This window comes from Rhinatrema bivittatum, chromosome 17 (assembly GCF_901001135.1).
Source record: "Rhinatrema bivittatum chromosome 17, aRhiBiv1.1, whole genome shotgun sequence".
Classification (NCBI taxonomy): domain Eukaryota; kingdom Metazoa; phylum Chordata; class Amphibia; order Gymnophiona; family Rhinatrematidae; genus Rhinatrema; species Rhinatrema bivittatum.
In genome coordinates this window covers 55532595-55559672 of record NC_042631.1, presented here as the reverse complement: position 1 = coordinate 55559672, position 27078 = coordinate 55532595, and the positions used below count along the sequence as shown (strand labels likewise).

Below are 27078 nucleotides of genomic sequence, written 5' to 3'. Positions count from 1 at the left end.
ACATCACAGACGAGAGCTGGGAAGGAAGACGTTGGCACTGTCTCTCAGGGCACCCTACTCAGCCCATCTTCACGGGCAGACCCAGTGGGCTGGTCACAGACCACCCTGTCCCACTGTGCGCCCTACACAGCCCAAGAAGGCTGGTCGCGGACCACGCTGAGAACGGGACAAGCGCAGGGAAGAAGCGGGTTACTGCACTCTTGGCAGTCTGAAGCGGGATACTGCACACCTGGCAGTCTGAAACAAGTAGAAACATCAGGAACTGGATCAAGAACAAACATCTAGGAACATCTGGAACCAACATCAAGGAAACAGGCAGAGACCCAGGGCAGGGAGCCGTCAAGGCAAGCGAGACCACGGAGGACCAGGATCGGTCAGAAACCACAGGCAACTGTGGAACCCAATCCAAAGGCAAACAGGAACTAAAGTGAAGGTCCTTTTATACCTCTGTATGCAGGCAACTCCCTGGGAGGAGTTCACCTGGACCGCCCCTCACTGGCCCTATAACTGAGGAGGAGTGCCGCGGGCCGGCTCCTAGGGAGAGGGCGTGGCCCGAACCAGGAAGTCCAAGCAGAGCCAAGCAAGCCACAGGCAGGCCCCAAGAACATCGAGGCCTCCCAGGCCCTGGAGCAAATCCTGGATAGTACGCAGGCAGGGCCCTGGCTTCGGAGCAGCCTCCAGAGGAAAAGGTAAGATGCCTCCTGTGGCGCAGCAACAGGAGGGATCGCAACACCCATAACATTTTTCTCTTTTCTTTATTTACTTTCCTAACAAAAAGATTAGTTTCCCTTATAATATCTCCTTTTAATTTTGTCCACAGCTTTTCTATTTCCCCTAGATTTTCCCAACAAGCTAACAACTCCATCAGGTAGTCTCCTATTTTAACAAAATTTGTTTTCCTGAAGTCTAGGATCCTTATCTTTGAATGAATCTTTATCTCTTGTGCTCAATAGTGAACCACACCATCCGGTGATCATTGGATCCTAGATGATAATCAACTACAACATCAGAGAGGTGCCATCCCCAAAAATCATGGCCTTCACTAACTCCAGGAAGTAAACCTTTACAGGCTTTACAGTGGAATTCCATACCACTACACTTCTAATGTGCACCAAATCTCGCAGGCTTCAGGAAATGAGTGAAAACATGGCTCGGTGAAGCAGTGTCTATTCCCAACTAAGGACACAGACTCCACTCCATTAGATGTATACTAATTAAGGATACAACTTCTACAAATAAAAGTTAATAAAGAAAAAAAAAAGAAAAAAAAAAGACTGTATTCTACTCTATATACATATTGTACTTTTAATGTGATACACCTTACTCATCAATGTTATTTGTTTATTTCTATGTAACAATTTTGTTTATTTTTATGTAACAAATTATATGTAATTTGTTTATTTATATGTAACAAGTATTTTATATTACATCTACTATGTATTTATTTGACATACTGTCAACCACACTGAATGTCTTACTCTACAATCATTATACTACACCATGTAACATGTAATGTGCTTTGAATTCCCTAGCTGGAAAGGCATTTCATAAATAAACGATGATGATGATATAGTCAGCAGAATGCATATTTGGATAAGGTCAGCTGTAAATTTGGCTAAAATTATAGGGGATATTTTTTCTATTTATTTATTTAACATGTTTTGTATATCATCATTCGGTATTGCCATCACAACGATTTACAGGAAAGAAATATATGGTAACAAAGTAAAATTAGGGTTTTAACAGAGAATATCAGGGTTGAAAAAGTTAGGTAACATTGGTGGAAGTAATATTAGGGTTAGTTAATATATATAGGTAAAAAGTTCTTGAAAGGTTATTGAAGGTTTCGTGTTTGTGTTGAGATTTCATGGGTGGACCAGGTGGTATCACTGTTTTCTTGGTGTTGTCTGGTTGGGAGTCTGTTGGTGATGATGATTAAGTGCGTCTGAGAAGGCTCTGGTAAATAACCAGGTTTTTAACTCTTTTTTCAAGGTTTTGGTGTCGCATTGAATTCTTAGATTGTAGGGTAAAGAGTTCCATAGAGATGGGCTGGCGATGGATATAGCTCTCTCTCAGGTTGATGATAGAAGTGTGGTTTTTGCGTGGGGAATTTTGAGGAGGACTTTATTCATTGATTGAAGGTTCCTTTTTGGAGCATGTAATTCAATGTGTTTGGTTAGCCAGTAGTTTTGCTGCCCTGCGATTATTTTGTGGAGGATTGATAAAACGTTGTAGTCTATTCTGTATTTTATTGGGAGCCAGTGTAAGGAGATGAGAGTTGGTGTGATATGTTCTTGTTTCTTAGTTCCTGTAAGAATTCTGGCGGCTGCAATCTGGAGTATTTGGAGTGGACGGATGGTAGTAAAAGGGAGGCCAAGGAGTAGAGCATTGCAGTAGTCTAGGGTTGCAAATAATAGAAATTGCAGGACTGTTCTAAAATCATTGGGGAGGATTTTAAAAGCCCTGCGCGCGTAAATCCTTCCGGATTTACGCGCGCAGGGCCCTCGCGCGCCGGCGCACCTATTTTGCATAGGCCGCCGGAGGGAACAGGCAGCGCGCTCTGGGCTCGGCGCACGCAGGTTGCACAAATGTGCACCCCTTTGCGCGTGCCGACCCCGGATTTTATAAGATATGCGCGGCTACGCTCGTATCTTATAAAATCTAGCGTACTTTTGTTCGAGCCTGGTGCGCGAACAAAAGTATGCGATCACGTAATTTTTAAAGATCTACCCCATTTTGTGTGAGGAAAGGTTTGAGACGTCTAAGTGTCAATAGTTTGTGATAACCTTCTTTGGTTGTGTGGGTGATTTTCAAGCGTATTCTGAATTAGAACCAGTATTTGAATGTCATCAGCGTAAAGGAAATGGGTCAGTCCCAGGCGATCCAGTGTGTGACAGATTGGTAGGAGATAGATGTTAAAAAGTGTAGCTGACAGGGCAGATCCTTGTGGGACTCCTGTATTTAGGTTCACTTTATTTGATTTTACACATATTTTTTTACACATATAGGGGTAGATTTTCAGAGCCCTGCTCGCCTAAATCCGCCCAAAACCGGGCGGATTTAGGCGAGCAGGGCCCTGCGCGCCGGGAAGCCTATTTTACATAGGCCTCCCGGCGCGCGCAGAGCCCCGGGACTCGCGTAAGTCCCGGGGTTCTCGGAGGGGGGCGTGTCGGGGGGGCGGGCCCGGTCGTCGCGGCGTTCCGGGGGCGTGTCGGCAGCGTTTGGGGGGCGGGTACGGGGCGTGGCTACGGCCCGGGGGCGTGGCCGCGCCCTCCGTACCCGCCCCCAGGTCGCGGCCCGGCGCGCAGCAGGCCCGCTGGCGCGCGGGGATTTACGTCTCCCTCCGGGAGGCGTAAATCCCCCGACAAAGGTAAGGGGGGGGTGTAGACAGGGCCGGGCGGGTGGGTTAGGTAGGGGGAAGGGAGGGTAAGGTGAGGGGAGGGCAAAGGAAAGTTCCCTCCGAGGCCGCTCCGATTTCGGAGCGGCCTTGGAGGGAACGGGGGGAGGCAGCGCGGCTCGGCGCGCGCAGGCTATACAAAATCGATAGCCTTGCGCACGCCGATCCAGGATTTTAGTGGATACGCGCGGCTCCGCGCGTATCTACTAAAATCCAGCGTACTTTTGCTTGAGTCTGATGCGCAAGCAAAAGTAGGCTGTTCGCGCGCCTCTTAAAATCTACCCCACAATCTTACCACTCTCCAGTAACTCAATATGGACTTCCTAAATGTCATGGCTGCAAATTTACCTTGCAAAATGTAGATGCTTAAATTGGAAATCTGTGCTGAATGCCTATCTTTCTTCCTCTGACCTTGCTCTGTACTTTTTAGGAATTTTTTAGACTCAGCCCTAACCTGTTTTCAAGAAGGCAAAATTAGGTACCAAAAACCTTTGAAAATTGACCTCTGTATTCTTATGTTCACCATGAAGTAGCTGTATCATGAAAATATACACAAAATGGAAAAAATTACCTTGATTAAATGAATTTGGTCTTTGGCATTTTCAAGCCAGGGGATATTACGCAGGAGTTCTTCAGCCGTAGGTGGCAGAATAGTTGCTGGAAAAGTTGTTAGCCGCTTGATTTTTAATTGAATAATCTAAATACCAAGAAAATAGACACAAACTTCAGAAACAGTCATAAACTGTTTTATGCTGATTATTAATATCATGATGTAAGCTGTCTAAAACAAAAGATTTATGTATTTATTTATTTAACAGTTTTATATACTGAATTTCTTGTAAAAAGTTACAAATCAAAACGGTTTACATAATAACAATAACAGTGCCTCAAATAGTTCAATTACATAAAACAAAGGATTACAGAACTAGGATCAAGAAACTGTTAAAACAAACCAGGGTATAGATCAAACTATGATACATGGCTGGTAGAGAATGGTGTTAAGATAATGGTATTGGCAAGGACATTGGGATTTGCGGCTAAAGTAGTACATATAGCATATGACTAAATCGAGAGAAGGCAGGCAAGAGTCAATGCGTTACTGGTGATAGAGCTGATTTAATTCATCTGGCGTATGATTTAAGCAAAGGTCTGCTTGAACAGCTATGTTTTGAGTCTTTTCTTAAATGTGACCGGGCACTGTTCCAGCCTGAGGTCCGGTGGAAGAGAATTCCAATGTATTGGTCCAGAGGCTGAGATGGCTCTCTTACTTAATGAAGTTTTTAAAGGGGGGACCACGAGGGTGTCTTTATATGCTGCTCTTACCGGCCTGGATGGTAAAAAGATGGATGGTAAAAAGATGGATGGTAAAAAGGCCTGGATGGTAAAAAGATGATGACTATAAATATTTTAAAAGCAATACATACATAAATACAGTAAAAAAAACAAAAACAAAACATGCATTGCTTTCTGTTCTGTTCTGAGAACAAACCAAGATTTTGTTTTACAATTCCTGTCTTGTTATATTCTTTATGATTTTAATCTCAGCTATAGCACAGTATCCCAAATACATTTTTAAAAGTGTGTTCTCACAGCCACCCTCTGCCCTCCCGTCCTCTTCCTGGAGAATCACCAAAAATAAATGCCTTAAGGTTTTGCACCTTGAATGCTATGCCATTTCTGATCCAAACATTAGCAAATGTAACAGGACTCCAGTTTGGGCTGTATACTGCATCCAGGGAGCTAGTTTTACTGGGATTCATCCTGCAATATAATTCTCCACTTTAGGGGTTAACTCCAATATCACAAAAAATTATCAACTCTAACCCCACTACAAACTCAAAAACAGGGGTGTAATACTTCTGTTCAAAAATATTCTTATAAACCAATCAAAATTTGTGAAGTAGAGAAATGGTAGTTTCATATTTTGACCATTTAACAACCCGACCAGCTGACGGTTTAACATCTGGTCTTGCTCAATCATAATCATCAGCTGACCACCTTTCACCATGTAATAAACCAGAAACCCCACCAATAAATACTATTTTCGTTTTATGTGATTTTTTTCTTTATAAAATTTGCCAAAAATGCTTGTGAAAGTCCAAGACCATTCCAACAGATTATAAACCCACACTCCCCATTCAGCTTATGTCACCAAACAAATCACAAAGTCTTTTGTTCAAATTGAACCATAACATATATAACTTCACAATTCCTGTATTGGTTTAATACTTAGCTTGAAATATATTCTGTATAGCTTAAAGCACCTTCTGATGTTCTATGTGACTTGAAACACCTCTCAACACAGCCATGTTTCGAAAAACAGAATTTCTTCATCAGGGGAAATGATGATAAATGTCTCTCAGCCAACATACCTACTTGTTTGGTGTGGGTGGGAGGCAACAACCTCTAATGAACAGTATTTGTACTTAACATCATATTTCAAAATAAACCAATGGAATGGAAGCACTACTCATTCATTAAAGAGGACCAATCCAAATCTTCATTAAGGCCATGTGTACATAATTTCTGTACTCAGGGCCAGGCACACAAGAACACTTAGAATCAGTGGGGCGGATTTTAAAAGGAGCGCGAATAGCCTACTTTTGTTTGCGCTCCAGGCGCAAACAAAAGTACGCTGGATTTTAGTAGATACGCGCGGAGCCGCGCGTATCTGCTAAAAACCTGGATCGGCGCGCGCAAGGCTATGGATTTTGTATAGCCGGCGCGCGCCGAGCCGCGCAGCCTACCCCCGTTCCCTCCAAGGCCGCTCCGAAATCGGAGCGGCCTCGGAGGGAACTTCCTTTTGCCCTCCCCTCACCTTCCCCTCCCTTCCCCTACCTAACCCACCCGCCCGGCCCTGTCTAAGCCCCCCCCTTACCTTTGTCGGGGGATTTACGCCTCCCGGAGGGAGGCATAAATCCCCGCGCATCAGCGGGCCTCCTGCGCGCCGGGACGCAACCTGGGGGCGGGTCCGGAGGGTGTGGCCATGCCCCCGGGCCGTAGCCACGCCCCCGGGCCCGCCCCGGAACGCTCCCGACACGCCCCGAAAACGCCGCGCGGTTCGGGCCCGCCCCACGACACGCCCCCTCCGAAAACCCCGGGACTTACGCGAGTCCCGGGGCTCTGCGCGCGCCGGTAGGCCTATGTAAAATAGGCTTACCGGCGCGCAGGGCTCTGCTCGTGTAAATCCGTCCGGTTTTGGGCGGATTTACGCGAGCAGGGCTCTGAAAATCCGCCCCAGTATATGGTATAAAGTCAATTTTATTTGGCTTTTACAAAGTGTTCCTGGGAGATACTGTATACTACGTGCCTTTTGTCTTTCAAAATAACCAGCATCTCCCTGAATATAGGACATGCCCTTACTTTTATAGTCAAACATACAGCACCGCCGAAGTTTCCAGAATGGCGTGACTGCCCAAAGACTCATTTACAAAGACACATTATGCTGTTGTCATGACAATCTATCATGTATAGAAAATGCTTGTGAGGATCACTCCCCCACCCTGAGAATTCTTCACCAGCTAAACCTCTCCATCCTCCCACCATAAAAGTTCCTTTATCAACATGGCTTTGATGCCCTTTGTTTCTTCTGATCTTCTCTTGATCCGCTGTGTTGTGTAAACAGGTAGCAAGTCTGTGTTCTGAATAGGAAATAGGCCTGAATTCCGTTTGCTGGCGCCAGGACTTTAATTAAAACTGTAACCTTAAAATAATCTTCTTTTCACCTGGCTCCTGTCGTTGAGATAGGCATCTGTAAGACAAAAGCTTGCATCTTGGCTTCATGCGAACCAAGCTTCCCTGTATTGTAGTGCAAATATTGTCACTGATGCCCACCTGGCCTTTAATTATAGGCTTTGCAGAGCCACAAGTTTCCCAACTCTTCTACATCCTTTGAATCTGTGATAGTCAGAAAGTCACTATATTTCAGCAGTTGTCAGTGTGAATCAGCCCTCTGAGGATTCTGGGAATGGCTGAATGAGCCAAAGTTCTGAACCAAAGTTATGAATTATATCACATGAGGCATCACAGTTATTTAATTAGTAAATCCAAATTTGTTTCCGGTAATTTAAATATGCTGGATGGTCATCTCCTCTGATCGTCCATTGCACTTGATCAATTACAGTCCACTGTAATACGTCAAATACATGCTCCTTCTCAATGCAATGCTGCACTATCAGAGCTGACATTTTCTGAGTCTGAAGTTGAGATCTATGTTCTAATAGACGTACTCTAACAGCACGGCTTTGCGTCCCACATAGAGTTTTGGGCAGGGGCACATCAATACATAACAACATTTTTTGATGTGCAATCTGTTGGAAATCTGCGTCGCACTCAATAGCCGGTTACTGGCTCAATCCAATCGGCCCCTTCAATAGTCAAATGGCACAAATCACATTGATGACACCGGTGGTGCAGACGCTTAGCAGTTCCTAACTGACTTTCTAAATACACATGGCTTTACATGAAATTTTCAATGAGACTCCTTTAATAGCCACTTCCCAAGGACTAAACATGCGTGATCATATTGTACATACTCATATGGATTTGAATAGTCAGGAACAGCTAAGGGTCTGCACCGCTGCCCCTGCCCAAAACACTATGTGGGAAGAAAGTTTATGTTAGCACCAGCTGTGCCATACATGTCTCCCCCATAAAGGTATCATCAGGGGTGGCAACTAGCTTGCAAGTTACTGTTGCATTCTTGCCTCTTCTCGCCCCTCGCTCCACCCTCTCTACCTTGGAAGCAACTCCCTTTGGCTCTGATGGACAGTTGCAGCCGTGGCTTCTCCCTGCCTCTTGGTCCCGATGTCTCTGGGATGGCTTGACGCTACGGATCCGCCATGTTCCTGATGACGTAAGGCGTGCGTACACACGCGCTCCAGACTTTGTACCAACAAGGGTGTGAACCTTGGGGTCGTCCCCCTTAGTGACATCATCCATTTTCACTTTAAAAGGTCTTTGTTTGCTAACCTCTAACGAGTTAGCAAGGAACTCCAACAGGACTTGCTTCGACAGTCCCTGATACTTGCAACAATGATCCAAGTCAGTGAGGGGAATCCTTCTCCACCTCTTGGCCTTTTCAAACTTACCAGGAGTACCTGATCCATGGGGGCTCCACTCTCTCTTCTTGATTTCAGATTGCCAAGACGAGATCCGGTACTCGCTCCTCGAGGGCCTACGTCCTTGAATACGCAGAAGACTCCTCATTGCCTGGAAGCGATCGCAGACGTGAACACAGTGAGTTCTATTGTACATAGGAGTCAGTACTCGCTCCTCGAGGGCCTACATTCCTATACCTCAGAAGACTCCCTTCCATCCAAGACGTTATTGCAGGTACGGAGATCAAGAGTTACATTGGCAATATTGCAGATAGGAACCGGTACTCGATCCACGAGGGCCCATGTTCCTAGAATCCTTTATAGACTCTCTTCTATTCTAGAAGCCATTTCATATACAACTATTGTGAGTTCTTATTACAGACTGTTTATAGGAATCAGTGCTCGCCTATGGCTCCTGATCCTGAATGTACTGAAGACTCTCTGTGGCATAGAGACCATTGCAGACATCTACTATTAAGAACATAAGAACATAAGAACATAAGAAAATGCCATACTGGGTCAGACCAAAGGTCCATCAAGCCCAGCATCCTGCTTCCAACAGTGGCCAATCCAGGCCACAAGAACCTGGCAAGTACCCAAAAACTAAGTCTATTCCATGTTACCATTGCTAATGGCAGTGGCTATTCTCTAGGTGAACTTAATAGCAGGTAATGGACTTCTCCTCCAAGAACTTATCCAATCCTTTTTTAAACACAGCTATACTAACTGCATTAACCACATCCTCTGGCAACAAATTCCAGAGTTTAATTGTGCCTTGAGTAAAAAAGAACTTTCTCCGATTAGTTTTAAATGTGCCCCTTGCTAACTTCATGGAATGCCCCCTAGTCTTTCTACTATCCGAAAGAGTAAATAACCGATTCACATCTACCCGTTCTAGACCTCTCATGATTTTAAACACCTCTATCATATCCCCCCTCAGTCGTCTCTTCTCCAAGCTGAAAAGTCCTAACCTCCTTAGTCTTTCCTCATAGGGGAGTTGTTCCATTCCCCTTATCATTTTGGTAGCCCTTCTCTGTACCTTCTCCATCGCAATTATATCTTTTTTGAGATGCGGCGACCAGAATTGTACACAGTATTCAAGGTGCGGTCTCACCATGGAGCGATACAGAGGCATTATGACATTTTCCATTTTATTCACCATTCCGTTTCTAATAATTCCCAACATTCTGTTTGCTTTTTTGACTGCCGAAGCACACTGAAATGATGATTTCAATGTGTTATCCACTATGACACCTAGATCTCTTTCTTGGGTTGTAGCTCCTAATATGGAACCCAACATTGTGTAATTATAGCATGGGTTATTTTTCCCTATATGCATCACCTTGCACTTATCCACATTAAATTTCATCTGCCATTTGGATGCCCAATTTTACAGTCTCACAAGGTCTTCCTGCAATTTATCACAATCTGCTTGTGATTTAACTACTCTGAACAATTTTGTGTCATCTGCAAATTTGATTATCTCACTCCTCGTATTTCTTTCCAGATCATTTATAAATATATTGAAAATTAAGGGTCCCAATACAGATCCCTGAGGCACTCCACTGTCCACTCCCTTCCACTGAGAAAATTGTCCCATTTAATCCTACTCTCTGTTTCCTGTCTTTTAGCCAGTTTGCAATCCATGAAAGGACATCGCCACCTATCCCATGACTTTTTACTTTTCCTAGAAGCCTCTCATGAGGAAATTTGTCAAATGCCTTCTGAAAATCCAAGTATACTATATCTACCGGTTCACCTTTATCCACATGTTTATTAACTCCTTCAAAAAAGTGAAGCAGATTTGTGAGGCAAGACTTGCCCTGGGTAAAGCCATGCTGACTTTGTTCCATTAAACCATGTCTTTCTATATGTTCTTTGATTTTGATGTTTAGAACACTTTCCACTATTTTTCCTGGCACTGAAGTCAGGCTAACCAATCTGTAGTTTCCCGGATCGCCACTGGAGCCCTTTTTAAATATTGGGGTTACATTTGCTATCCTCCAGTCTTCAGGTACAATGGATGATTTTAATGATAAGTTACAAATTTTTACTAATAGTTCTGAAATTTCATTTTTTAGTTCCTTCAGAACTCTGGGGTGTATACCATCCAGTCTGGGTGATTTACTACTCTTCAGTTTGTCAATCAGGCCTACCACATCTTCTAGGTTCACCGTGATTTGACTCAGTCCATCTGAATCATTACCCAGGAAAACCTTCTCCATTACGGGTACCACCCCAACATCCTCTTCAGTAAACACCGAAGCAAAGAAATCATTTAATCTTTCCACGATGGCCTTATCTTCTCTAAGTGCCCCTTTAACCCCTCGATCATCTACCGGTCCAACTGACTCCCTCACAGGCTTTCTGCTTCGGATATATTTTAAAAAGTTTTTACTGTGAATTTTTGCCTCTACAGCCAACTTCTTTTCAAATTCTCTCTTAGCCTGTCTTATCAATGTCTTACATTTAACTTGCCAATGTTTATGCTTTATCCTATTTTCTTCTGTTGGATCCTTCTTCCAATTTTTGAATGAAGATTGTGAGTGTACTATCTTGTATCCAGTACACCCTGTCTACTCACTACTTCTAGTCTCTCTCTCTCTATAGCTCAGCAACCCAGAGATTATATTCCAGTATCAGAAGGACTTCAGCCTTGCTGAACACATCGACTCACTACTGCCGCCACTGGTGGTCCTGCTTCCAATCTAATAAAGGACTATTTGTGTTTATTTCATATTCTAGCCTAGCCGGTGGTTCCTCTCAGGATCTCCTCCTGGGGGAGCTGTCATCTGCCATCAGCCCAGAGATTCACCATTTCCTCCAAGTGGTCATTCCTTTCACTACTATCACTCTGTGGGAGCCAACCACTACTGACCACTACCACCACTTACGGAAGTATTATATAGATAGCTAACTTCTCTTTCTATGGGACTTGCCAGCAGCCTATATATAACAGATTGCTATTCGGTAGCGGAGGCATGATAGATTGCTATCTCAGTAGCGAAGTACAATACATAGAAACATAGAAACATAGAAATGACGGCAGAAGAAGACCAAAAGGCCCATCCAGTCTGCCCAGCAAGCTTCACACATTTTTTTTCTCATACTTATCTGTTTCTCTTAGCTCTTTGGTTCTATTTTCCTTCCACCCCCACCATTAATGTAGAGAGCAGTGATGGAGCTGCATCCAAGTGAAATATCAAGCTTGATTAGTTAGGGGTAGTAGGGGTAGTAACCGCCGCAATAAGCAAGCTACACCCATGCTTATTTGTTTTACCCAGACTATGTTATTCAGCCCTTAATGGTTGTTTTTCTTCTCCCCTGCCGTTGAAGCAGAGAGCTATGCTGGATATGCGTGAAGTATCAGTTTTTCTTCTCCCCTGCCGTTTGAAGCAGAGAGTTATGCTGGATATGCGTGAAGTATCAGTTTTTCTTCTCCCCTGCCGTTGAAGCAGAGAGCTATGCTGGTTATGCGTGAAGTATCACTTTTTCTTCTCCCCTGCCGTTGAAGCAGAGAGCTATGCTGGATATGCGTGAAGTATCATTTTTTCTTCTCCCCTGCCCTTGAAGTAGAGAGCTATGCTGTATATGCGTGAAGTATTAATTTTTAGAGGTGTGAATCGTGTGATCGATCGTCTTAACGATCGATTTTGGCTGGGGGGGGAGGGAAATCTTATCGTCGTGTTGTTTTTTTTTAAAAAATCGTTAAAAATCGTAAATCGGGGGAGGGCGGGAAAAGGGCACACCAAAAAAACCCTAAAACCCACCCCGAACCTTTAAAAGAAATCCCCCACCCTCCCGAACCCCCCCAAAATGTTTTAAATTACCTGGGGTCCAGTGGGGAAGTCCCGATGCGATCTCCCTCTCTCTCTAGCCACGACTGCGTTGAGAAATGGCGCCGGTGGCCCTTTGCCCTTATCATGTGACAGGGCAAAGGTAGCGCCGGCGCCATTTTCTTTCATGGCTCCCGACATCACGCCTGCTGGAGATCGCCCACGGGCCCCCGCTGGACCCTCAGGGACTTTTGGCCAGCTTGGGGGGGGGCCTCCTGACCCCCGCGACCGTCGCCCGTATGACATAGTGAGGGCAAAGGTAGCGCCGGCGCCATTTTGAAGATTAGCAATACGGCCCACATGCAGGAGGTTGCTCCCGGACCCCCGCTGGACTTTTGGCAAGTCTTGTGGGGGTCAGGAGGCCCCCCCTAAGCTGGCCAAAAGTCCCTGGGGGTCCAGCTGGGGTCCGGGAGTGATCTCCAGCAGGCGTGACGTCGGGAGCCAGGAAACAAAATGGCGCCGGCGCTACCTTTGCCCTGTCACATGATAAGGGCAAAGTGCCACCGTCGCCATTTCTCAACGCAGTCGTGGCTAGAGAGAGAGGGAGATCACGTCGGGACCCCCCACTGGACCCCAGGTAATTTAAAACATTTTGGGGGGGTTCGGGAGGGTGGGGGATTTCTTTTAAAGGTTCGGGGTGGGTTTTAGGGTTTTTTTGGTGTGCCGGTTTTCTCGCGCCCTATTTAACGATACAATACAAATGCCCCTGACGATAAATCGGGGGCATTTGTATTGTATCTGCACTCTAAGATTTTGGACGATTTTAAAATTATCTGACGATAATTTTAATCATTCAAAAACAATTCACATCCATATTATTTTTTCTTCTCCCCTGCCGTTGAAGCAGAGAGCTATGCTGGATATGTATTGAAAGTGAAGTATCAGGCTTATTTGGTTTGGAGTAGTAACCGCCGTAACAAGCCAGCTACTCCCCGCTTTGTGAGTGCAAATCCTTTTTTCCACATTTCCTCTTGCTGTTGAAGCTTAGAGCGATGTTGGAGTCACAGTAACCATGTGTATGTTTATTGAATAAGGGTATTATCTCCAGGCAGTAGCCGTCATTCTGGCGAGCCACCCACTCTTCATTGACGGCCTCTTGACTTTATGGATCCACAGTGTTTATACCACGCCCCTTTGAAGTCCATCACAGTTCTGGTCTTCACTACTTCCTCCGGAAGGGCATTCCAGGCATCTACCACCCTCTCCGTGAAGAAATACTTCCTGACATTGGTTCTGAGTCTTCCTCCCTGGAGCTTCAAATCGTGACCCCTGGTTCTGCTGATTTTTTTCCTACGGAAAAGGTTTGTCGTTGTCTTTGGATCATTAAAACCTTTCAAAGTCTGTATCATATCACCTCTGCTCCTCCTTTCCTCCAGGGTGTACATATTTAGATTCTTCAGTCTCTCCTCATAAGTCATTTGATGAAGACCTTCCACCTTTTTGGTCACCCTTCTCTGGACCGCCTCCATCTTGTCTCTGTCTCTTTGGAGATACGGTCTCCAGAACTGAACACAATACTCCAGGTGAGGTCTCACCAAGGACCTGTACAAGGATCTTCATCGGATGACGTACGAGGAGAGATTGAAGAATCTAAATATGTACACCCTGGAGGAAAGGAGGAGCAGAGGCAATATGATACAGACTTTCAGATACTTGAAAGGTTTTAATGATCCAAAGACAACGACAAACCTTTTCCGTAGGAAAAAAATCAGCAGAACCAGGGGTCACGATTTGAAGCTCCAGGGAGGAAGATTCAGAACCAATGTTAGGAAGTATTTCTTCACGGAGAGGGTGGTGGATGCCTGGAATGCCCTTCCAGTGGATGTGGTGAAGACCAGAACTGTGAAGGACTTCAAAGGGGCGTGGGATAAACACTGTGGATCCATAAAGTCAAGAGGCCACCAATGAAGAGTGGGTGACTCACCAGAATGATGGCTACTGCCTGGAGACAATACCCTTATTCAATAAACATACACATGCTTACTGTGACTCCAACATCGTTCTAGCTTCAACAGCAAGAGGAAATGTGGAATAAAGGATCTGCACTCACAAAGGGGGGAGTAGCTGGCTTGTTACGGCGGTTACTACCCCAAACCAAATAAGCCTGTTACTTCTATTTCTATGCATATACAGCATAGTTCTCTGCTTCAACGGCAGGGGAGAAGAAAAAACTGATACTTCACGCATATCCAGCATAGCTCCCTGCTTCAACGGCAGGGGAGAAGAAAAAAGGGTTCACACTCACAAAGCGGGGAGTAGCTGGCTTGTTACGGCGGTTACTACCCCAAACCAAATGTGCCTGATACTTCACTTTCGATGCATATCCAGCATGGCTCTCTGCTTCAACAGCATGGGAGAAGAATAAACTGATACCTCAAGCATATCCAGCATAGCTCCCTGCTTCAACGGCAGGGGAGAAGATAAACAACCAAGAAGGGCTGTATAACATAGTCTGAGTAGAACAAATAAGCATGGGTGTAGCTTGCTTATTGCGGCGGTTACTACCCCTACTACCCCTAACTTATCAGCTAGATATTCACTTGGATGCAGCTCCATCACTGCTTTCTACATTAATGGTGGGGGTGGAAAGGAAATAGAACCAAGAGCTAAGAGAAACAGATAAGTATGAGAGAAAAAAGTGTGTGAAGCTTGCTGGGCAGACTGGATGGGCCATTTGGTCTTCTTCTGCCGTCATTTCTATGTTTCTATGTTTCTATGTTTCTATGATAATCACTTCCCTTTTCTTACTCGATATTCCTCTCTCTATGCAACCCAGCATTCTTCTGGCTTTAGCTATCACCTTGTCACATTGTTTCGCCGACTTCAGATCATTAGACACCATCACCCCAAGGTCTCTCTCCTGCTCCGTGCATATCAGCCTTTCTCCCCCCATCGAATACAGTTCATTCGATGAACTGTATTCGATGGGGGGAGCCAACAATACACCTATTGTTAGCTCCTCTCCTCAGAAGAGTATCATTGAACAGATTGCCAACTCCTCTTCCCTGGAGAGTTGATCTGTTAGAGATTGCTACCTCCTTCCTTACAGGAGTATCTGACAGCAGTTCACTAACAGATCTACAGATAGCTAACTCCTCCCCTCTGGAGGAGCAGATCATAACAGATTGCTAACTCCTCCCCCTTTCAGAAGAAAAGCAGAACAGATTGCTAACTCCGCCTCCTGGCAGGGTGCGTGATAAAGGATCGCTAACTCCTCCCCTCTGGAGGAGGAGGGCATAACAGTTACCCCCCATACTTATTTTCACAAACTGTTAAAGTCAGTGCCCTTGTTGGTTTGTGTCTGAGTCCAATGTCCCTTTATCTCTTACTGTTGAAGCAGAGAGCAATACTGGAGTTACATCACAAGTATAAGGCTTATTGGTTAAGGGTAGTAACAGTCACATCAGCAAGCTACCTCCATGCTTATTTGTTTTCCCAGACCGTAAAATGTATGTCCTTGTTGGTTGCTATCTGAAATTCATTCTCCTTTTCCTCTTTTTCCCCCTGCCATTAAAGCTGAGAGAAATAATGAGTTGTATCAACAGTATGAAGACTTGTTGGCTAAGGATAGTTACTGCCACACCAGCAACTTACTCCCATGCACTCTTTTCTTCATTTTCATCCTCTAGGATTTAGGAATCTACAGTGTTTATCCCATGCCCCTTTAAAACTTTTCACCATTTTTGTCTTCACCATGTCCTCTGGAAGGGCATTCCAAGCATCCACCACACTCTCCATGAAGAAGTATTTCCTGATATTGCTTCTGAGTCATCCTCCATGGAATTTCATTTTGTGACCCCCCTAGTTCTACTGATTTCTTTCCAATGGAAAAGGTTTGTCGATTGTGCATCATTAAAACCTTTCAGGTATCTGAAGGTCTATATCATATCTCCCTTGCACCTCCTCTCCTCCAGGTCCTTCAACCTCCCTTGATAAGTCATTTGATGAAGACCCCCCCCCACACACACACACACACACACACACACACCACCACCAGTTTTGTCGCCCTTCTCTGAACCACCTCCATCCTGCCTCTGTCCCTGTTATGATCAGGCTTGTGAACCCTTGGACCGACGGGAGGATGGTATACCTTAGGAGGTGGATCCTTAGGTTCCCCTGTCGGGAGGCGAGGCGGAACAGAAGATGTGACCGGCTGACCCTTGGCACTGAAGACTGAGGCGACTGTGGAGCAGGCGAAGAGTTGAGGTGTCGGGGAAGCCAACTGGTTCTTCGCCACTGGAAGCCTGCGGTCCCCCCAGGAGGAGCCCATAGGGACCCGGGCCACTGGGACTTAGGTGGACCTTTGAGAGGTCGAAGAGTTGTGAGGTCAGTGCAAGGGCTAACTGGAGCTTCGCCACTGGAAGCCCGCGGTCCCCCCAGGAGGAGCCCTTAGGGACCCAGACCACTGGGACTTAGGTGGGCCCTTGGAGACGATGGTCCAGAAGATGTCCAAGGTCGAGTGCCAGAGGGTCGTCACTTACCAGTCAGAGGTCACACACCGAGGGATCGCCGCTAGCCAGTCCGAAGTCACACACCAAGAATCACCGCTTGCCAATCCGAAGTCAGGAACCAGGAATCACTGAGACGAAACAGGAACCAGGAAGCAAGGATCCAAAGCACAAGAAGACTCACCGAAGCAAACAGACTTGAGCAAGGTTATTGCCAAGTCAAGGAATGAGCAGAGGAAGTCTCCTTAAATACTTCCCCTGGTCTGGTGCATTGGAAACAGGTGCAGGCAATTAAAGGGACGAGGTCCCTTTAAATTCAGCAAGGAGGCGCGGCCTCACTCCTAAGATGGCGGTGGCCATCTTGGATTCCCGGCCGCGGAGGAAGGCTGCCCAACGCCGTAAGGGAGGAGCAGGGACAGCTCCCAGCCCAGCGGCCACCCCGAAGGTCCGCACCGGCGCTCAGGAATGACGGGCACCAGACTCCTGCAGCTTCCCCCGACACTGCCATGGCAGCCCACCATAAGAGTTCAGGTAGGGGGCCGTGACCGCGGCTGTCCGTGGCTGCGGAACACAACAGTCCCTTTTGAGATACGGTCTCCAGAACTGAATACAATACTCCAGATGAGGCCTCACCAAGGACCTGTACAAGAGGATTATCACTTCCTTTTTCTTATATGTTATTCTTCTCTGTGCAGCCAAGGATTCTTCTGGATTTAGTTATCGCCTTGTCACATTGCTTTGCTGTCTTCAGATCACTAGACACTATCACCCCAAGGTTGCTTTCTTGCTCTGTGCACAACAGCCCTCCCTCCCCTATCACATACAGCTCTTTCGGATTATCACACCCCGGATGATGTGTAAATCATTGTAAGTCAGAAATCAGAAAAAAGTAAAGAGATGAGTTGGGTTTTAAAGGTCAGGGTTAACATTTTAAAAGGGAGGCTATTTAACCAGGAGGGTTAGGAAGTCCTATTGCCTTACTTGGGCGAATTGAGAATAATCTGGGAAAACTGGTAATCGCATTGATGTGCGTTTCTACTAAAATCCCCCACTTACACGGTCGAAGCAGGCTTTGCGTGCATAGGTGCACTCCTACTTAAAATTGGGTGCATGTATGCTTATTCAGCTTATTTTATACCATGCAAGTATATACACAGGTATGTTATAAAATAGCCGCATCCATGGGTGCGAGACAGCAAATGCGCACATATGTGCGCCCTCACACCTGTTTAAAAGTTACCATCAATAAGTATTTCAAGCATAAATATTTTCCCAACCTTACAATGTGTGATCAACAATTGATTTTTTAAAATATATCTTTATTCTGGCATTTTCATTAAAAATGACACATGACACAATTGAAAAGAAAAGCACTCCAACATTTTCAACTTTTTCACCCCTTCCCCCATGCCTCCCCTAACAGGCAAGAACATCAGGATCAAAACTGTCACAAATGATATTTGCTATGAGATTACTATGAAATTACATATTCATCAGTCCCAGATTGGATCAGTTATAAAAAAAAAAGTGTGTTCCAGTGACCTAGAGGAAAATCACAGAGTATCTCAAAAATTGGTGCAAGAAAAATATTACTCAGAGGAAAACAATGATCATATATTATCAGGGAGAGTTCTGAAAAAGAAAGTCCAATATCCCTGAAAATAATTTTCTTTTTCTGAGAAGATTTTTGTTACATTGTCCAACAGTCTGGACCATAAATCTGTCATGTGCGTTCTCCATATCAGCATAGGTGCGATCGGATTAATCCAAAATCCAAAATACATCTTTTTTACAATTAAACATACTTTCAACAAAAGCATTGAACATCCTAAATCTGTACATTTCTCCCCTTCATTGTATCCCAGAAGGCAAAAGGAACTAGATCTTTTCACTTCTTGTCTCATCTGGCTCTTTTGGAGGGCAAAGCCCTGGCCTGGGCATCACCTCTCTGAGAGCGAGCAGATCCAGTCCTTCAGGCTCTTCCAGGGTTCCTGGCCCTGTTTCGGTCCGTCTTTGAAGAACTCGGCTGACGTGCCAACTCCCGGTCAACTCTTCTTCATCTTCAGCAGGACTCTCGCCCTTTAACGGATTATGTCACTGAATTTCGAACTCTTGCGTCAGAGTTGCATTGGAACTCCGACTGTCTGCGCTCTATCATCCTGGAGGGCTTGAGTCCTCGCATAAAGGATGAGTTGGCTGCCCGTGAATTGCCCACCTCCTTGGACTCTCTTACTGACCTCACTGGGTGCATCGACCATCATTTACAAGAACACTCTCTTGAATCCAGAGCTTCCCGGTAACCGACTTCAGGACTGCCCCGAGCTCGACGTTCATCCTCTCCTAGACCGACCACTCCGCCTAATCCTACAGAGGAAGAACCCATGCAAATGGGTAGGAGTAGACTCTCTCCCAAGGAAAGTCATCATCAACAGCAGTCTGGCATTTGCTTGTACTGTGGTCAGCCAGGGCATGCCATTGCCTTGCATCCAGTCTGTCTGGGAAACTGTCGGGCCTAGGATTTGCTGGAGGACTTCTCCTAGGCCTGACCTCACTGTCTCCTCCACTGACCGTTCCCCTTTCTATCCGGATGAACAACCAGGAGTTCCACACATTATCCCTGATGGACTCCGGGGAAGGAGGTGGTTGACAAAATTAAGGCTAAAAGAACAGCATTCAAGAAATATAAAAGATCCCAAAGGGATGAGAACAAAGAACAATATTTGAGTCAACTGAGGGAAATGAAGAAACTAATCAAGTCGGCAAAAAGTCAAGCGGAAGAGAGGATTGCCAAGGAGATAAAGAATCGTAACAAAACATTTTTCAGTTACATCAGTGAAAAGAGAAAAGTTCAAAGTGGTATAGTGAAATTGAAAGGTGGAAATGATCAATGCGTGGAGAGAGACGAAGAAATGGCAGAAATATTAAACGAATACTTCAGTTCTGTGTTCACTAAAGAGGACCCTGGAGAAGGCCCATCTCTACACAACAAGAAACTGGAAGGAAGTGGAATAGACGAAAACCCTTTTACAGTAGAAAATGTATGGGAAGAGCTAAAGAATCTGAAAGTGGACAAAGCCATGGGACCTGATGGGATTCATCCAAGGATACTGAAGGAGCTCAGAGATGTGCTGGCGAGTCCGCTGTGTGACCTGTTCAATAGATCCCTAGAAACGGGAGTGGTGCCAAGTGATTGGAGAAGAGCGGTGGTGGTCCCGCTTCACAAGAGTGGGAACAGAGAGGAGGCTGGTAACTACAGACTGGTTAGCCTCACTTCGGTGGTGGGAAAAGTAATGGAGTCACTGTTGAAAGAGAGAATAGTGAACTATCTACAGTCCGGAGAATTGCTGGAACAGAGGCAGCATGGATTCACCAGGGGAAGATCCTGTCAGACAAATCTGATTGACTTTTTTGACTGGGTAACCAAGGAATTGGATCAAAGAAGAGCGCTCGATGTCATCTACTTAGATTTCAGCAAAGCTTTTGATATGGTTCCGCACAGGAGACTGGTGAATAAAACGTGAAGGTTAGGAGTGAGTGCCGAGTTGGTGACCTGGATTGCAAACTGGTTGACGGACAGAAGACAATGTGTGATGGTAAATGGAACTTTCTCTGAAGAGAGAGCGGTTTTAAGTGGTGTACCACAAGGATCAGTGTTGGGACCGGTCCTGTTCAATATCTTTGTGAGTGACATTGCGGACGGGATAGAAGGTAAGATTTGTCTTTTTGCGGACGACACTAAGATCTGCAACAGAGTGGACACGCCGGAAGGAGTAGAGAGAATGAGACGGGATTTAAGGAAAGTGGAAGAGTGGTCGAAGATATGGCAGCTGAGATTCAATGCCAAGAAGTGCAAAGTCATGCATATGGGGAGTGGAAATCCGAATGAACAGTATTCGATGGGGGGGGGGGGGGGGGGGGGGGGGGGGGGAAGGCTGATGTGCACGGAGCAGGAGAGAGACCTAGGGGTTATAGTGTCTAATGATATGAAGTCTGTGAAACAATGCGACAAGGCGATAGCAAAAGCCAGAAGAATGCTGGGCTGCATAGAGAGAGGAATATCGAGTAAGAAAAGGGAAGTGATTATCCCCTTGTACAGATCCTTGGTGAGGCCTCACGTGGAGTACTGTGTTCAGTTCTGGAGACCGTATCTACAAAGAGACAGAGACAAGATGGAAGCGGTACAGAGAAGGGCGACCAGAAAGGTGGAAGGTCTTCATTGGATGTCATACGAGGAGAGATTGAAGAATCTAAATATGTACACCCTGGAGGAAAGGAGGAGCAGGGGTGATATGATTCAGACTTTCAGATACTTGAAAAACTTTAACGATCCAAAGACAACGACAAACCTTTTCCGTCAGAAAAAAATCAGCAGAACCAGAGGTCACGAGCTGAGGCTCCAGGGAGGAAGACTAAGAACCAATGTCAGGAAGTATTTCTTCACGGAGAGAGTGGTGGATACCTGGAATGCCCTTCCAGAGGAAGTGGTGAAGTCCAAAACTGTGAAGGACTTCAAAGGGGCATGGGATAAACGCTGTGGATCCATCAGGTCTAGAGGACGTGTATAATGAGGAGGCAGCAAAACACTGCACGGAGCGGCAGTAGCCACAGAGGCATTCACGGAGCGGGATGCCAGTGGTTGGTGTTCCACCTTCACGGAGTGGAAGGATGGAGGGCTGCCATCTCCAAATTTAAAAAAAACAAACAAAAACAAAACAAAACAGGGAGGGGGTAAGAGTATGTAAAATTAACAGAGAGTTCATAGGCTATAGGATTTACCAATTATTAGGCTTATTCAATATTTGTTGATAGTTAATGTGGCTTTCAATGCATACTTCACTTTCAATGCATATCCAGCATAGCTCTCTGCTTCAACGGCAGGGGAGAAGAAAAACTAATACTTCACGCATATCCAGCATAGCTCTCTGCTTCAACGGCAGGGGAGAAGCAAAACTAATACTTCACGCATATCCAGCATAGCTCTCTGCTTCAACGGCAAGGGAGAAGTAAAACTAATAGTTCACGCTTATCCAGCATAGCTCTCTGCTTCAACGGCAAGGGAGAAGAAAAACTGATACTTCATACATATCCAGCATAGCTCTCTGCTTCAACGGCAGGGGAGAAGAAAAACTGATACTTCACGCATATCCAGCATAGCTCTCTGCTTCAACGGCAGGGGAGAAGAAAAACTAATACTTCACGCATATCCAGCATAGCTCTCTGCTTCAACGGCAGGGGAGAAGAAAAACAACCAATAAGGGCTGAATAACATAGTCTGGGTAAACAATAAGTATGGGTGTAGCTTGCTTGTTGTGGCTGTTACTACCCCTAACTAATCAAGCTTGCTATTTCACTTGGATGCAGCTCCATCACTGCTCTCTGCATTAAGGGTGGGGATGAAAGGGAAATAGAACCAAGGGTTGCTAAGAGCCAAGAGAAACAGATAAGTATGAAAGGAAAGAAGTGTGAAGCTTGCTGGGTAGACTGGATGGGCCGATTGGTCTTCTTCTGCCGTCATTTCTATGTTTCTATGTTTTTATGTTTCATTTTGAAGCAGCTCACCAAGCACCTGCATATCCCCACCATTCGCTCTCTGGTTCCCTTGCTGCTCTCGTCTATCCATGGGGAACCTCTGCCTGGCGAAGTCACGCACACTACTGCTCCCATCTAGTTACGTATCAGGACTTTGCATGTGGAGACCATTTCATTCCACATCTTAGACAAGGCCATCCACCTGATTGTTTTGGAATTACCCTGGCTTCAGCAGCACACTTCACTGTTCAACTAGACTACCCATACAGTTCTCCCAGTGGGGCTTGCCTGTTACTAGAATTGCCAAGAATCCGTCTCACCATTGTCTTGTTACACTCGCCGCCTGCGGCAGCCCCGTCTTGCGGTCCTCTCACCTTTCTAAGCAACTTCCAGGCTCCAGCTCTCCGTCACTTGCGGCAGTGGGCTGCCGGCTCAGAACTCGGGCTCCCGCCAGCACCTCTGGCCCTGCTCCACTTCCCAGGACTTCCAGCCAGGATACTTCCATCTGTCGGGCCTCTCCGCGGAGTTCGCGGAGAGACACCGATAGTGGCGCCACGCCCCTCCCTAGGCGCACTCGCATCAGTGAACCTTTTAAAGGGCCTGCGGAGGGAACCTGGTCGCGGATCCAGATGCTGGTGTCAGATCCTTCAGCGTATAAATGTTCAGGCCTCGCACCATAGTGTTGCCTTTGCAACAGGTCTCCTCGGTTCCCTGTTTTGGTTCTGAGTACTCGTTGCCTCCGTGTTTCCTGTTTCCAAGTTCCTGTTTCCTCATTCATCTCATATGAATCCTGCTTAACCTCCTGGTGCTGACCTCCGCTACGTCCGACCTCGCCTGCCTTCTCCAAGCCTGACCTCTGCTACGTCTGACCTCGCTTGACTTCTCCAAGCCTGACCTCTGCTACGTCCCACCTTGCCTGCCTTCTCCGTGCCTTGACCATTGCTACGCCTGACCATGCCTTCCTTCTCCGTGCATTGACCATTGCCATGTCTGACCACACTTGCCTTCTCTATGCCCTGACTATTGCTATGGATGACTACCCTATAGACTTTCTTGTGTCCACCCTCCAGTTGCCGCAAACTCCTTTTGAAGCTCGATAGTGATGCCTCTGTCTCTGTCCTCTGGACGTGGACTCCTAACGCTCTGACCTTTCTTTGCTCAGGCACCTTCAGTTATTCCTCGTCCCTTGGTGCTTGAGTTCCTGTGCTGTGACCAGTCCAGGACAGAACTATGCCATCTGCTGGCTGCTGCCTCTGGGCTTAACTACCTGCCTTTGACTCTCAATCTTGAGGCCCGTCTAAGTCCTGCCGGCCCCAGCACCCAAAGGCTCAACTCGAGGGAATGTGGGCTGGTATAGGTGAAGCTCCAGTTGCCTCTAGCTTCAGCCCACTCCACCTGCTAATGGTGGGGACCCGTAGGCCCTTGCCTATGGGTTGCATCAACCCCACCTGTCCAAGAATCCACCTCCAGCGCAACAGTTTGCAAAGGCCATGGATTCGGTGGAGCCACGTGCCCGTCAGGCCATTCCAGGCCTGGCTTCCAAGATGCAAGAACAGCAGTAATTCCTTGAGGCATTGGCCTCCTCCATGGACCGTCTTCACACTTGGGTTGATGCCTTCTTTAATGATCCTGCTCCTCCTCCTCCACAGCCACTTCCATCATCGCCACGAGCCTTGTTGGATCTTCCAGCGCCTCCACATTTCAATGGTGATTCCAAGCTCTGCAGAGTGTTTATAAACCAGTGCTATATGCAATTTGCTCTGCAACCCTCTGTCTTCCAGGATGACTTAACAAAAGTCACATTTATCTTGTCTCGCCTTGAAGGGAAAGCCCTGGCCTGGGCTTGCCCCCTGTGGGAACCCTGACACTCCCTGTTGAAGCAGCTGGTTCAATTTGTGGCTGTCTTCAAATGGACCTTTGCTGTAGCAAGCACCAGTTTACTTCACCTTCATCAGGGACAACAAAGTGTTTTCAATTATACAATAGAGTTTCGGAGTTTGGCTACTGAGTTCGATTGGCAAGAGGATTGCCTTCGAGCCATTTACCTTGATGGTCTCTCCACGCAGTTAAAAGATAAGTTGGCTGCTCGGGAGCTTCCCTCCTCCTTGGAGGACCTTATAGACTTGACGGGCTGAATAGATCACCATCTTCAAGAGCGCCATCGGGAGAGTCGGATGCCCAAGAGGCCCTCGTGGGGTCGCTCTCGCTCACCACCCGTTACTAACACTACATTTATTATTTTATTTCAAATTTGTATATACCGGCATTCGAGACAGCAGTCACATCATCCAGTGACACCAGAGTGGTCAAGGCGGAGGAACCCTGAATGTATCATTTTTAATGTCATATATAGTGTCTACTGTATGTACTAGTTAAAGATAATGTATATTATTGTATATAATACCTTTTGGAGTGTATAATTTATATATAGTGTATAAGGTTATCCATAGTGTATAAGGTTATACACAGTCCCTTTTTGAGTGTATAATCTGCAATGTTACATATTATGTTCTTCTGTTGTTTTCCATCAGGTACTGTTCCTTTTCTCCTCTTCCTGTTTTTCCCTCTCTTCTCTCGCCCGTTCTCTCTTCCTATCTGCTTCCCTCCCCCACCCTGATTTTTTGTATTTTCCTCCTTCAGTTATATTGTAAACCGGCATGATGTACCCATGAATGTTGATATATAAAAGCTAATAAATAAAATATAAATAAATAAACCCATGCAGTTGGGTCTTGGGTAACCTGCACTGGAAGAGCACCTCCCGCAAAGACAAACTGGCTTATGTCTATATTGCGGAGCACCAGGCCACCATCTAGAGAACTGTCCGATCCATCTGGGAAACTCCAGGGCCCAAGTTCAGTAGAGGTCATGAACTTGGGTGCTACTTCTCCAGTCCCTCAACTCTCAGTTCCAATTACTCTAATTTGGGACTCCCAGTCCTTCCTAGTGTTGTATTCATGGAGAAGAATGTGGACCCCTTGCCCGAGGAGGAGTTGGCGCTACCTGTGAGGGTAAACCCCCACAGCTCCCTACCATTGGGAGGCAAGGCTGAACTGATACAGGGGCCAGTTGGAGCTTCACCAATACTAACCCCATTCCCTGCGGGTTGAGCCCTTGGGTGCTTGGGGCTGGCTGGTATTAGGTGGAACCCTGTGAAGGCGGTGGAATCGCAACTGGAAGCAATGACGATAATCAGCCCAAGGTCGGAAGCCAGAGAGTCACTGATATCCAGTCCAGAGTCAGAAGCCAGAGGGTCGCTGATAGCCAGTCCAAGGTCAGAAGCAAGAAGAGTCACCAAAGCCAGTCTGAGGTTGGAAGCCAGAAGATCCGTCCAAAGGAACTGGAGGATGGAAACAGGAGCTTGAGCAGGACTCAAAAGGCAGGAACAGGACTCAGAAGGCAGGAACAGGAACCACGAAGCACATAAGACCTCACCAAGGTGAAGCAAACTCATTGCCAAGTTGAGGAACATGAATAGGAGGCTCCAATATATATTCCCAGGCTCCTGACGTCATCCCAGAGGCTGGCCTGCTCTAATTGGTGCTGTCCCTTTAAAAGTGGGCATGGGGCACGGCCGCGCACTTAGGGAGGGCCCTACCAGGAAGGGCTGCTTGTGGTGTCAGCCAGTGGTGTCGAGCTGCGAAGAAGGAGTTGGGGACTGCCGTGGGAGGCAACTTCTTTAGTGGCAGCGACCACGGGAGAGCCCGAAGCTTGAGGCGAGCGGCAGGGCCATCTCCCTGCTGGGCTACCGATGCCAGGGGAAGAGGTAAGGGGGGCCGGCCGTGGCCATCTGCAGCTGGCGTATATAACAGTACACCCCCCTTTTATGGTGCCTCCCCAGGGGTTTCGGTTTGGAAGGGTGAGCCACATGGAACTGAGTGAGTAGGTCCTTGTCCAAGATATTGGTGATAGGCTCCCAGTTATTTTCCTCGGGGTTGAAATCCTCCCAGCATCGGCCCCGTTTCCTGACATCCAGGACATCATGAACCTGATAAGTAAGGTCCTCGTCGGAAGAGAGGGGTTGAGGTTCTGGTGGTTTGCTAGATGGCCTGGACAACACCAAGGGTTTGAGGAAAGACATGTGAAATGAGTTATGAATTTGGAGAGTCAAAGGCAATTGGAGCTGATAGGAGATTGGGCCCAGACGGTGCAACACTACAAAGGGTCCAATGTAGCGGGGAGCTAGGTGCATGGAAGGGAGCTTCAGTCAGATGTAGCTTGTGCTAAGCCACACTTTCTCACCAGGATGGACTAGGGGGCTAGGCCTGCAATGGGCATCTGCAAATTTTAATTTTTTATTCATAAGTTTTTAATAATACAATTGAAGAAGTAAATGAAGCCGCAAATCATCATGCCTTTCACAGGACTACCATTACCAGCAGGACTCTCACTTCCTGTGAATGACGTATCAGTGCCTATATGAAACAAAGCAAGAACGGAAGAAAAAATCAGGAAGTGCCACGCTGACAATAGGGGCAGCACCCAGCCTAACATAAGCCTCGATTCTAATGTGTGATGCTTGCTTACTAATGTGTAATGCGCATGTGTAGAAACAAAGAACTGTGAAATGTATTTAAGGCAGCGCCCTGCTGGGCGAGGCACGCAGTCTTCCTGACACGAGTCAGCTGCGTCTTGCTAGCAATAAAGATTCTCTCTTTCAGACCAGTTGCCTGGAGTTTCCTTTCACAGTATCCGGTTACATTCTGGCGAGCCAGCCAGGAGGCAACAGGGATGGGGATATTTCCCCCTCTCATCCAACACGGCTGGGG

At 46.4% G+C, this 27078-nt stretch overlaps 1 protein-coding gene across 2 annotated transcripts in view; it reads right to left on the bottom strand.

Annotated features, from left to right (window-relative positions):
- The window catches only part of LOC115079357 (sodium/hydrogen exchanger 11-like), a 561464-nt gene that overhangs the window by 379803 nt on the left and 154583 nt on the right, over positions 1–27078 (bottom strand). For both annotated transcript variants that reach the window (XM_029582861.1, XM_029582862.1), the window contains exon 3: positions 3969–4094. In XM_029582861.1, the coding sequence (XP_029438721.1) occupies positions 3969–4094 (126 nt within the window). The remainder of the gene's footprint in view (positions 1–3968; positions 4095–27078) is intronic.